This window comes from Etheostoma cragini, chromosome 9 (genome assembly GCF_013103735.1).
Source record: "Etheostoma cragini isolate CJK2018 chromosome 9, CSU_Ecrag_1.0, whole genome shotgun sequence".
In the NCBI taxonomy this organism is placed as follows: domain Eukaryota; kingdom Metazoa; phylum Chordata; class Actinopteri; order Perciformes; family Percidae; genus Etheostoma; species Etheostoma cragini.
Genome location: NC_048415.1, coordinates 5,123,301 through 5,135,844, shown reverse-complemented (window position 1 = coordinate 5,135,844; position 12,544 = coordinate 5,123,301). Strand labels below are relative to the sequence as shown.

At 39.5% G+C, this 12,544-nt stretch overlaps 1 protein-coding gene across 1 annotated transcript; it reads left to right on the top strand.

Annotated features, from left to right (window-relative positions):
- Positions 1 to 669: 669 nt before the first annotated feature.
- On the top strand, positions 670 to 11,572 carry meltf (melanotransferrin). Its single transcript, XM_034881560.1, has 16 exons — positions 670 to 1,038; positions 1,654 to 1,808; positions 3,170 to 3,269; positions 3,545 to 3,730; positions 3,811 to 3,967; positions 4,788 to 4,855; positions 4,976 to 5,160; positions 5,302 to 5,464; positions 5,575 to 5,717; positions 6,583 to 6,679; positions 6,804 to 6,998; positions 7,652 to 7,805; positions 8,574 to 8,641; positions 8,748 to 8,935; positions 9,646 to 9,838; positions 10,733 to 11,572. The coding sequence occupies exons 1-16, from the start codon at positions 990 to 992 to the stop codon at positions 10,792 to 10,794; spliced, it is 2,163 nt and encodes a 720-aa protein (XP_034737451.1). The 5' UTR covers positions 670 to 989; the 3' UTR covers positions 10,795 to 11,572.
- Positions 11,573 to 12,544: the final 972 nt, after the last annotated feature.

The following is a 12,544-nucleotide window of genomic DNA, read 5'->3' as shown; positions in this document are numbered from 1 at the left end:
TATTGATGAGATTTATTTGTTTCTCAAATAGGACACCTTTTGGCAAAGACCAATTATGAAATAAATAGTTTTGGAGGGCGTATACAGATCATTTAACTTAAATAAACTAAACAATCCAAAATAAAAGTACTCAAACAGCAGTCAGTAGCCAACAATGAATACAAATCGTTTATATATAAATTGGATTGTACAGGATATGTATATACACACACAGGTTAGCACCAAAGCTGCTGTTTTTATTCTCACCAAAACAATCAGAAAGAGAGCAATAGAAAAATGATCAATAAATACATAAGAGAAAGAAACAGGGGCACTGTATCACATCTACAGCTGATAGCAGACCAACTAGCATTTTGTTTAGAAAGCCAATAACCGATTTAAAGTAAATGACATCACTACCAGAGTGAGTGGGACTTGCATTTTCCTGGTAAAAAGGCTCACAGTAGTCACAGTATCTGTGATTCATTGACTTGATTAATCTCTATGTTCTGTTCAGGACAACCTATTAAAAGTCAGAGACAAGGTCAAAGTTGTCAACCAAACAGACTAATTTTGTCTCTCTGTTAGTCCTCTCAGAGTAGTGAGTCAGTGACCAACGGCCTCACTTTTCCCCATCAGTGGAAAAGCACCACACAGAAAGCAGAGGTGGGGTTCTCTGACTGTAAAAGACCTCTCTGTCCGGACTTTGGCCTGCAGCCAGGCAGCGGCGGCAGAGACGTGTCGGACCAGGTAGACCAGAGAGGACGCTTCATTAACTTTACACTGAGCTTTGAATACTCAAGCTGAGAGTCGTGTGACTCCTGAATGACATGTTGTAGAGTTGTAAAGCACTTAAATATACAGCTTGTACTGCCTATCTGAGCTACACTCGAGGACTTTAAGCCATCTCTTAAAGATAGAAGTTGCACTTTGACTCAAGAGTTGTCATATAAAGTCGAGGAGAGAAAAAGTAGGTTTAACCAAACAGCAAGAGGAAAAGAGAAAAGGCCATGGCCATGTGGAGGACAGCGGGAGTTCTGCTGCTAATGCTACAAACTGGTAAGAGCAGATTCTTTTTTTTTTTTGCACAAAATCTCACATTTTGGGTTATATACATATAAATTATATTTTATGCATATTTTATAATATGTTTTGGGGAATTATTAAAGATGATATATCTTTGTGACTAAAAGGAATCACATTGTTTTGTGACAATTTTAAGCATAGCCATGTGTAATTATTTTCATATATTCATCACAGCTTGCACAGGCCATCTTAAAGATATCCCCTAGTTTTTAGAAGGTAGAGGTAAAGCTCTTTTATTCTTCACACAAAAAAAAGTAAAATGTGGGAAACACCAGAAAGCCTATTTAAAACAAAGTTTCCATCTTAATTTTCATTATGTCATCCCTTAGATTGTTATTACGGCCCTTTGAGGGGTCCTGGTTGTAAAGCACTGTACTGATGCAGGGAGTACAGTGGAAATGGCAGAATATTGTCATAGTTGTTAGATACTAGACTCATGGAAGGGTTTAATAATAGAATAAAAAAATTTCTGTGTGTGTGTGTGTGTGTGAGAGTGTGTGTGTGTGTGTGTGCGTGTGTGTGTGTGTGTGTGTGTGTGTGTGTGTGTGTGTGTGTGTGTGTGTGTGTGTGTGTGTCCCTCTCTCTCAGTGTTTGGCCAGAGCAGCATCGCATGGTGTACCATCTCAGAGCCAGAGCTGAGGAAATGTCAAGCCATGTCGCAGGCTTTCGCCGCTGTCTCCATCCGGCCGTCTCTCCGCTGCGTCAACGGATTATCAGCTGAGGGCTGCGTTCAGAAATTACAGGTTGGATTTTGACAACAGGAACTTTAATTGCATATCTTGAGGTCAAAATGTTTGACTACCTTGTGACTACATTCGTTACTTCAGACCCATACAGTCTTTTTGCATTATATATATACATTGTATACATATTATTCATGTAGTTACGTTAATCAATTGAGACTTATTAGCAGAAAAAATACTTTGAGTGGAAGATCATACAATCAGGCATCAGATAACAAGGCGTATTGAAAGTTGCAATTAACTTGGTAATAGGTGACACAGTTATCAGGCTGCACAAAGGGTTGTTTATGACAACCACAAACTGGAAGATTTCTGATCTGACAACAGGATTGTCCTACTTACCGGAAGCTGAACTTGGATTAAAACCTACATACAGTCTATAAGTGAAACACAAGCGTTAATGTGTGAATTATTTCCCCACAAGTAGCCTAAATACCAGACATATGCAGGGCTGCATGATATGACCTGAAATCAAAATCACGATCAATTGCTATGTTGAACGATAATAAATAATACACGCATACACAACTGGACTTACATTAATACCTGGTCACTTTATCACTTTAACACTGGACTCAACACTGAGACTTTGATAATAATTTATGGTCTTTTTTGTCTTTATTTGACGAATGTTCTTAATGTTATTATTATTATTATTACTGTTATTTTGTTGTCTTTCAATTGTCTTTTTTAATTTTTATTTTTTATTTTTTTCTTGGTAAAAAATGCTGTTGGAATTTTATATTTCCTTGCGGTAGTCATCCCAAAAGGATTAATAAAGAGAAGTCTAGTCTAGGTCTAATGTTGTTCTAAATCATCCTTTCTCCAGACGGCGGACACTGCAGCCCTTTTTTGGGCGCAAGTTGCTCAGTTGACTCACACTCGGTGTTTAAGTTATCCTCCATTGTGTCTTCCATGGTCCGGGCGAAGTAACGTGACTACTTGTGCCGTAGAACGTTTTTAAGGAGAAAGTAGGCCTGTCGACCGGAACAAATTATCGGAATTAACGTCATGGGAAAAGATATGTTGATAACAGCTTCAGAATGTTGACGTTGATAGATTTTTGATTAACTGAGTCCAGCCCTAGATATGTTCAAAAAAGTAAAACCCCAAGTATTCCTCTCAAACACATGTCTAATCTTTGATATTCTTATTTTAAGAGGGAAGGTGTGTTTGTTTTGTTCCAGAGCTAATTTTAACAAAAGCTTCACAAGGCCACAACAAATGTTTCTTTATAAAATGTCACTGCATTTCGTCGTTACGTACTTGTGACATGTGCAGTGACAACAACGTTGAATAAGAATAAGAATACAATGATATTCATGACGTTATTCATTTTTTTCTTTGCTGTGTCCTTTCAGAAAAAAGAAGCAGATGCCTTGTCCATGTTTGGCACTGACATCTACAGACTGGGGGAGACCGCTTCCTTCCAGATGGCTGCCAGTGAATCAAAACCTGATGGTAACATTGAACAAATTCAGTAACACATTTATTTTTGCGTTATTTTGGGTGTTTGTCATGGACAACCTGGAGTAAGTTAATTCAGACAAGGATGCATTGAGTTATCACATCTGTTACCTTGATTTTAATACTTTAATCTTTCAATAATACTTCCAAACAAAAGTTGTAGTCTGCACTTGGAACTCCTATTTTCCATTGCCTGGAAAATTAGAGCACCAAGTCAAAATGTCATAGGCTGCGTAGGTGTGTTAACACCTGTGCTGTGGTTGCCCCAGGTACTGGTGCCTCCTACTATGCAGTTGCTGTGGTGAAGAAAGCGAATTCTGCCATCAACATCAACAACCTGGCAGGAAAGAAGAGCTGCCACACCGGAAAAGGCCGAACAGCTGGCTGGAATATGCCTTTAGGTTACCTCATAGACCAGGGCTACATGTCTGTGATGGGCTGCAACATCCCACAAGGTAGGAAACAAGCACTATACATACATAAATAGACATTCAGACATACAGAAAACTGCAGAGATGTGTGTTTGTGTGGTCAGGTGTTGCACATTTCTTCAATGCCAGCTGTATCCCGGGAGCACACGAGGCTGGTGACCCTGCGTCTCTGTGTCAGCTGTGCAAAGGCGATGACAACGGACAGCACAAATGTGAGATGAGCGACAAAGAAAGATACTTCAGCTATGAAGGAGCTTTCAGGTAACACACAGAAGTTACAGTTCTGCCGAACTGTGTATGTATATGTTCACTCCGAGACCTGTAGAGTCCTTTCTATCCTTTACTATTACCAGTATTAGTACAGGTTTGAATAATGACTCCTTAATGAATATTTAGATCTCTTATATAACAAATGTAATATTAAAGGTATAAATCTAAGCGATAATGAGAGTTTATTAATAATGCTATTTCATCTAAAATGAATGTGAAAAAACTTTGGTACTGTCTCCCACTGGCCTAGTAAATTACGTATCCCAGATTCTACATACATAATACATAATTACATATGAATAAAAACAGCTGTTTTGAGAATGAAAGGTTTCAGGGCCGATTTAGAATACAGCGCTGGTGCTTAAGAAAGAAATTGTTGCACAAAGAATTGTATCACAAATAATACTAAACAATTTTAACCATGATTGCCATCGTAGATTAGTACATTAGTATGCTAACAACCAAAGTTTTTAGGCTTCATTGTCTGGGAGCCTTGACTGTCTGTGCAAAATTTAATGTCAGTCAATTCAATAGTTGTGGAGACATAACCTATTATCCTGGAACAAAGTGACAGACCAAAACGGGCGATGGACATAAACTATCCCTAGAGCCATGCTGCTAGCACAGCTGAAACACAAGCAGGTCAATAGAAAAGTGTGTTAACATTATTTTTTACAGAAAACAAAGCATGTTTTATAAAAGACCTGAGGATCTGAGGAACACTAACACTTCCAAAGCAACTGGTGTAAAATTCTGCAAGTAGCTTGCACCTTTAATTCTGAACCTCTCTTTTGTATGTTTCTCTCTGTAGGTGTGTGGCTGAAAATGCAGGAGATGTGGCCTTCATCAAACACACAACTGTTGAGGAGAACACTGACGGTAACGTCTGAGTTAACTGGATAGTCATTCATTAGTTATTACAGTAAACAGTGACACATTGACCCACTTTGACGTTAGCTTGTTGGCATCTCTGTTGGCTAACTATTTATTTCTCACCAGGTCACGGTCCAGTCTGGGCCCAATCCCTGCTGTCATCGGACTATGAGCTGTTGTGTCGTGATGGCAGCAGAGCTCATGTTTCTCAGTGGAAAACATGCCATCTGGTCCGCGTCCCGTTTCGTGGGATTGTTGTCGGCAATGATGTTACTCCCTCTGTGGTGTTCAACATGCTGACGGACGGCCTGGTACGTCCAATCAGCTCACTGTGGTAACACTCGCAAAAGACCTGCTGCTAAAGTACCTTAAGAATGAGCAATCAGACTAGCATGTAACCACATTACTGTTAGATTCTATTTGTTTTTCTGAGTGTAACTTGCTGTCTGCAGAAAAAGTCAGGCTTCAACATGTTTTCATCTGCGGAGTATGGAGGAGGAACTGTACTCTTCTCAGAGTCATCTTCCATGTTTCTGGGGGCCGAATCAGACCCCAAAAAGTGGCTGGGTCGCTTCTACATTAATGCCTTGAAAGCCATGGACTGTAAACCTGAAGGTGAAATACAAACGTTAACACTGTCTAGTTTCATAGGCAAGCTACCTATCACATCCATTCATCTTTATTTCTTCCTTCACCACCCACCCATCTATCTACTAATACCCCAGGTGTCCTGCGATGGTGTGTGTTGTCCAGCGGTGAGCAGCAGAAGTGTGCTGACATGGGCGTGGCCTTCAAAAGTAAAGGTCTGACTCCGGACATCAAGTGTGTCTACGGGGACTCTGTGACTGACTGCATGAAGAAAATCAAGGTAATAGATGTTTGTTACTGTATGTTTGCTGAAGCATAACAGTGGTATTCATTCTGTTCTAATTTAAACATTGAACACCAGAGTCTGATGTAGACTGGAATTGTAAGACTCAAACTGGTATGAGTGGTATTTATGTGAGAGTTTGTATTTGCAACAAACAACACAACGTTTTTTAATATCGATCACTTTTGGTGATCAAATTTGATGACAAACTATGAAACAGCAATACTGATTCTAAACTACAATAAACCAGAGGTGTGGACCTGAGTCATGTGTCTTGGTCTGGAGGGAGCCCGGTGCCATGTAAGGTCTTAAGGTGGCTAAGCCCCCTTCTTTGTATTTTCTTGTCCCCTCAGTTTACCTCATAACAACCCTAAGGCCCACAGATATACAGAGTATTATTTTAATTAAAAAGAAATTGCCCCCTCACTAATTTCAACAGCCCCCATAGTCACTTTATCCTGGCGCTTAGCCGGGTAAGATGACACACTTTAGACTCAACTTGACAAAAAAAGACTTGCAACTCGATCATGGTTTGCAAGCAGGAGAGAAAGACAACGTGTCCTTGGAGGCCAGCAGACAGACGGCACCTGCTCCAATTTGTAGTAAAATGTCTTGTTACCTATCAGCCAACATACCAAAATATACAGTAGGGTACAGTGTGGTACATTGATATTGGTTAAACCAATATTGACTTCATCATAGATACATTAGAAATACTGATATATCCATCAGTCCTTTTAAGTATAAATCACAGAAATATGTGACAACTAAGTAAAAAGACCAACTGATGGCTTTTTGTCTAGCCGTTCTGGCATCTTACATACAACAATCTCTGTTCTTCTGTTTTCATTTTTTTGTATAGAACAATGAGGCTGATGCCGTCAATCTGGATGGAGGTTACATCTATACAGCAGGAAAAGAGTACGGCTTGGTCCCTGCTACCGGCGAGAGCTACACAGGTAAAACACACACACACACACACACACACACACACACACACACATACTCACACTCAAACAAAGTCACACATTCTTGTTTTAAAGACAACAGATACAGATACAGGTTCTTGATTTTTTTTTCTAGAGGACCGTGATGGTTCCATGTATTATGCAGTTGCAGTGGTGAAAAAAAGTAGCGTTGACATCCGTAACCTTGACGACCTGCGTGGCCGTCGCTCCTGTCACACCGGATACGGTCGCACCGCTGGCTGGAACGTTCCCATAGCAACGCTGATGGAAAGAGGCCTGATCACACCTCAGCACTGTCAGATCCCCCAAGGTCAGTGTGTATGTGTGTGTGTGTGTGTGTGTGTGTGTGTGTGTGGGCCAGGTTATGCTACATTTGTTGGGACCAAAAACTTTGAATACAGTATAGTTATGGGGACCTGACAGCTTTGTGGGGACAAAATGCTGGTCCCCTTAACGTTAAAAGGGCTTTTTGAGGACTAAGACTTGGTTTTAGGAGTAGGGTTAGAGTTAGGTCATGGTTAGGGTTAGGGTCAGGGTTAAGGTTAGGCATTTAGGTTTGATGGTTAAGGTTAGGGTTAGGGTAAGGGATAAGGTTAGGCATTTAAGTTTAATGGTTAAGGTTAGAGTAAGGGGTTAGGGAATGCATTATGTCATTGACTGGTCCCCACAAAGATAGCCAGACACGACTGTGTGTATGTGTGTGTGTGTGTGTGTGTCTGTGTGTGTGCAAAGGTCTGAGCAGAGGTGTCAGCTGGAGTAGTCATAACTGATAGGTATATATAGTCAAATGCTGACAATCGATAAAATGTAGAAATGTGGTGACAAATATTTAAGAAAAAAAAACTTATATAAAACAAAGAAAAAAGTATTTCTTGCATTTGGGTTATAAGAGTTATTTGGTTTAAATGCCTGAATTTTCCATTCAGTCTTTGACTTGTATTTTCTGTTTCCCATGATGCTCAGCGGTGGGAGAGTTCTTCAAGCAGAGCTGCGTACCAGGTGCCAACCAGCTCGGCTTCCCCAGCAACCTGTGTGGTCTGTGTGTGGGCGACAGCTCAGGACAGAACAAATGTGAGAAAGGAAAAGACCTGTATGATGGATACGACGGTGCCTTCAGGTAACATCCCAAACCCCTGCAACTCATCAGGAATGCAAGATTTCCCCGCTCTGTCTTCCCAATTCAAATGTTTTTTTTAATGATCCTCAATATTACTTAACATAGAAATACTGTACTATCACAGATAAAGTGACAATCCCATAGGTTTATGTCATGACCACCAGTTTTCATTTTTTCAACTTTGTTTCTGAGAAGTCTTATTTTTGTCCACTTGCTCTAAATGCTACAGTACCCATGAGCCTCCGTGGCAGTGGCCATGGAGAAGAAGCCAGTCAGAAGCACAAATCAGAGCAGTAGCACATTCAAAACACTTTGTCGTTGAATTTGGCTAAAAACACGGCACTATAGCTTATGCATTTATCCAGAATTTACCCAGAATCCATAATTTATTGATTGGAGATGCAGCTTGTATTGTCAGTTTTCTTTAAAAAACTAGTTTTAGCTTTCACATATCATGATTGGATGTTTCTTCCTGAAATGCAGTTTGTATGTACACAGCCTTGTACTTTTTATCACAGAACCAGATATTTTCTAGTGTGTTTTTTGTGTGTCTTTTGTTATTATTATTCCACCAGGAAAGGTTTAGACCGATTCAAACTAAAAATTGCTCTAACTGTTAGTCATTTAACTTTGTCAATGCAAAAATGAATGTGACTTTTACTTCAAGAAAATAAGGCACCTGAAGTAGCTTCTCCAACTAACGGTAGCATCTTTATTGCCTTCAACTTTTGTCACACACACACTCCATGTGTCTATCTGTCCATTCAGGTGTCTGGCGAAGGGAGAAGGAGATGTGGCCTTTGTGAAGCATTCTACTGTCTTCCAAAACACAAATGGTAAGACAACTCTAAAATATAAAAAGGTTATCCTGTTAAGGGTCTTACAGTTTAAAGGGACATCATTTACCACCTCTCTTGTGTGTGTGTGTGTGTGTGTTTTCAGGGAACTCTGGTGAATCTTGGGCAGCGGATCTCCTCGATACAGACTTCCAGTTGCTCTGTTCTCACGATAGTAAAGCCGAGGTCACACAGTACAAACACTGTCACCTGGCTAGAGTCCCCTCCCATGCTGTAATGGTACGGCCCGACACCAACATCCATGCTGTCTATGGACTCCTCGACCGGGCACAGGTAAGAGTGTTTATACGTCTGTAGTGTTAGTGTTGGTGTTAGTAAGCGAGTCAGAGGGTGAAAGCCGCCAAATTGTAGGGACCGGAAACTGAATTACGGTAGTTAATCATCTACAGTAACTGATTTCACACTTTGAGGAATAAATAGTTGGCTGCCAGAAAGCCTCTGAATAAATGAGCAATGTCAGCTGACAATCTAATCCAAAATACAAACAACCAAACATAAATGTGGTAAATTATGTACTGTTTGTGATTAAATGTCAAATGTTTTTTTTTTACATTTTTGTACTTTAAGAACAAGAAGTGGGTTTAGCTCTGCGTTGTGTTTCGTTATTGTACTGGACATCAGCGTAAGCATAACCTTGTTTTGTCAGGGAACTAGGAAAGAGGAAGAGGAAGTAAAAGTAGCATAAATTCAACACATATAGTTAATAGTTAAGTAAAACAAGTTATATGCTTCCTGTTAGAACACAGAACATTTCTTTCCTACCTTGTATGTATTCTACATCAGATCATACTATATGTACTTTCACAAATATACATGCAACATGAAAACATACTGGGAACTATAACATTGGAAGTGTTAATGTGTACCCTTCAAAATAAAATTCTCCGGTTTATCCTCATAGGACTTTACAGAAATGGCTGAAACTGAAATATAGGAAATCCATTGGGTCAGTTTTGGTGTCTTTTTTCTCTGTTTCCCTGTAGGAATATTTCGGCAGTGACACAGGTCCTGGCTTCAGGATGTTTGACTCGCAGACCTACCAGGGCACAGATCTCATCTTCAAAGACTCCACTGTTCGCCTCGTGGGCGTTGCTGACAGAAAGAGCTACGAGGAGTGGCTGGGCCAGGGCTACATGGACTCACTGGTCGACATGGAGTGTAACTCATCGAACACAGGTAAAAACATACTAAGTTCCATACGTCATTGTTAACAATCCAATGTCAATCGAAGTGATTGCTGTTTTGAATGTTTCAAATGTATCTTTTACTTCTGTGGGGGTATGAGACAAAGTAACTTAAGTTGAATTGAAAACACACATTGTTGCTGTTATTGTCCATGACAACAGCAATTTGATCCACTTACACATTTCAAAATTAAACAAAAACACTGACTGTATAGCAGGGAATGGATGTTCTTTGATTGATATCAAGGTACGATATGTAATGCTGACAGCTACATTGTGTAATGTTTGTAGTTCGTTATCAAAATCTGTATTGCCCTTCACAAACTTGTCCTTTTTTAAGAAAATTGACCACCGACATCAATTTCAGGTATTTCTATTGGCTTAAAATTTTACATTTGCGCTTGCATGAACTGGGGTAGACGCTCCAGAGTCACGCAGAGTCACGTTTCTTGCCACGCAATGTTAGAAACAACGCCTCGTACGTCTCATGTTCAGCATAGGCCTGTATTGCAGCACAGCACAGACTAGTGTTTGAGAGTGGTGAGATGTTTTCTTTTCTTGTTTTATCAAAATCCAGCCAAGATCGTCTGAGATATTACAAACCAAATAATTTAAAAAATGGATGAACAATGTTGGACCTCCTGGGATGCTACATTGTTTATCCATTGTTCATCCCATAATGATCTATAATTTTGCTAAAGTGCAGTGATGAGATGAGTCACTCTCATCAAAATATATGGACAGATTAACAAAGGAAGTCTGAAAGATTTATCCATAAATAAAGACACTAAAAGACAATTTAGGGAAGCTGTTACTTATTTCCATTGTTTTCTCTCATACAGTAAAACCTCTATAATATTTCCCATTTTTTTCGTCCCTTTGACAGTGATGTCCTCTGCATGGCTGCTGGCCCTGGTCAGCATCATGCTGACCAACATCTGGATGTAATGTGACACAGGCATCCAGCCTTCTCTCCTCCATTTTCTCCATTCTCATCCCTCACCTCTTTCTATTTCCTGTTTCCCTCCCTCTCGCTCCATGTCTGGCTCTTCTGTCCATTTTGTCTTAATCTTTTCTCCAATTTTAACACAGATATCTTCAGATTGTAACCTTCTTTAAATCAACTTAATAGCCTTAAACCAGTCCAGTTTAGCCTTGCTTTTCTGGAAACCTTTCTTTCCCTCAATATGTGTTTTTGTCTTAAAATTGCAGAATTTCTACCTGATTGTGTTATTTTAATATACAAGAAGATGGCATGTGGAACTGCCATTGGATATAATTGGTGCTGGTGTTAAAATGAAGCACACAGTCTCCTGTTTTTGTGGCAGATAAGTGAGTTTAGCTGCCAAAGGACTTTCCCCCTTTGTGAATCAGGCATGATGAGAGAAGGTGCTGCTGCCACTTTGTTTACTGAAGGTGAGCTGCCATATCAGTGTGTATGCTGCCACCTGTGTTACATTGCTTTAGTGGGTTTCGCATACCTGTCTCTCCAATGCTAGTTTTACAAAGAACGGGTTGGTTGTCATTTCAAACTTCACATGAGCCACAGATAATGTTTTAATTTCTGGTTTACCACAGGGTCCTTCATAAGATCTAGATCACATTACTGTCTATCTTGTAAACCTGTAAGTTTTGAGATCAGTGACCAGGCCCTCTTGTCTTTTAAACACATGTTTAAAAGATGTGCATTGACCGACCCTAGATCAGCTCCCGGGCTCCCCCATTGCCAAATTTAAACATTTTGACATTAATGGAGTGGGCAACTCTGAAACGTCAGGTATCACATTTGGGGAGAATACAAAGAAAACATCCTGTGGTTTGTGCTGGCCAGTGAATGACTTTTTGTTTGGATGGTTTAAGTTAAAGAGGAATTTGTGTCAGTTGAAGAAAGACAACATGCATTCATTTGTTATCGTAAATTCAACTGTTATACTTTTAAAAGAATGCTGTTTTTCTTGCTTCTTTTTTTGACTTGGAGTAAGAAATTGACATTAATTTTGGTTTGGGAAGGGATTTGGCTTAACATCTTTAGTCATGCAAGATTGGCAAATATATTAGGGTTAAAAGAAAATAAATGTTTATAATCTGCTCTCATGTCCAAACCCAAACCAATCGTTTCAGAAATTTCTCTTTCTAACTCAAACTAACCTGTTTATGTCATATCTACTGTACTATCTGCTGCTTGATGCCGTTTCCTGTTCTGAAATATTGATTGGATGTGTATTTTCCTATGTTGAGAGATTTATTTTTATATGAAGTTCAGATGCCATATCAGTGTATATGTACTGACTCATGCTGTCAGAAACAATTATCTTCTCTTCCTCCTGATAGAGATGTATTTCTATGTGAAATGATGTAACATGTAACTAATATTTAGTTGCCAGGCCAGTGAGTCTGCACAATTATTGGTACATAAAGCTGCCCACGTGAGCTGTTTTCTGTGCTTGTTCAAATTAAATAAAGCTATATTAAATGCATTCTGTTGGGCTATTTTATTGAGAATGTATTATTATTGTTAATTAAACTGTGTCATATATGGACCCTTCTCATGTAGTAAATCTGTAATAGGCCTTTAACCTAGGCTCCCAGAAACAGTTTGCCATTTGCACACTAAGCGACTTTGGTTTCACCATTTATACAATACTGAGATCGTCAGTAGAATGTGTTCTTTTTTTGTTTTGAAGTAGTGAAAGTAGAG

Coding starts and splice junctions, on each gene's coding strand:
- meltf (XM_034881560.1), top strand. CDS start 990: ATGGCCATGTGGAGGACAGCGGGAGTTCTGCTGCTAATGCTACAAACT. Junction 6,680..6,803: donor TACCGGCGAGAGCTACACAG/GTAAAACACACA, acceptor TTTTTTTTCTAG/AGGACCGTGATGGTTCCATG. Junction 8,936..9,645: donor GACTCCTCGACCGGGCACAG/GTAAGAGTGTTT, acceptor GTTTCCCTGTAG/GAATATTTCGGCAGTGACAC.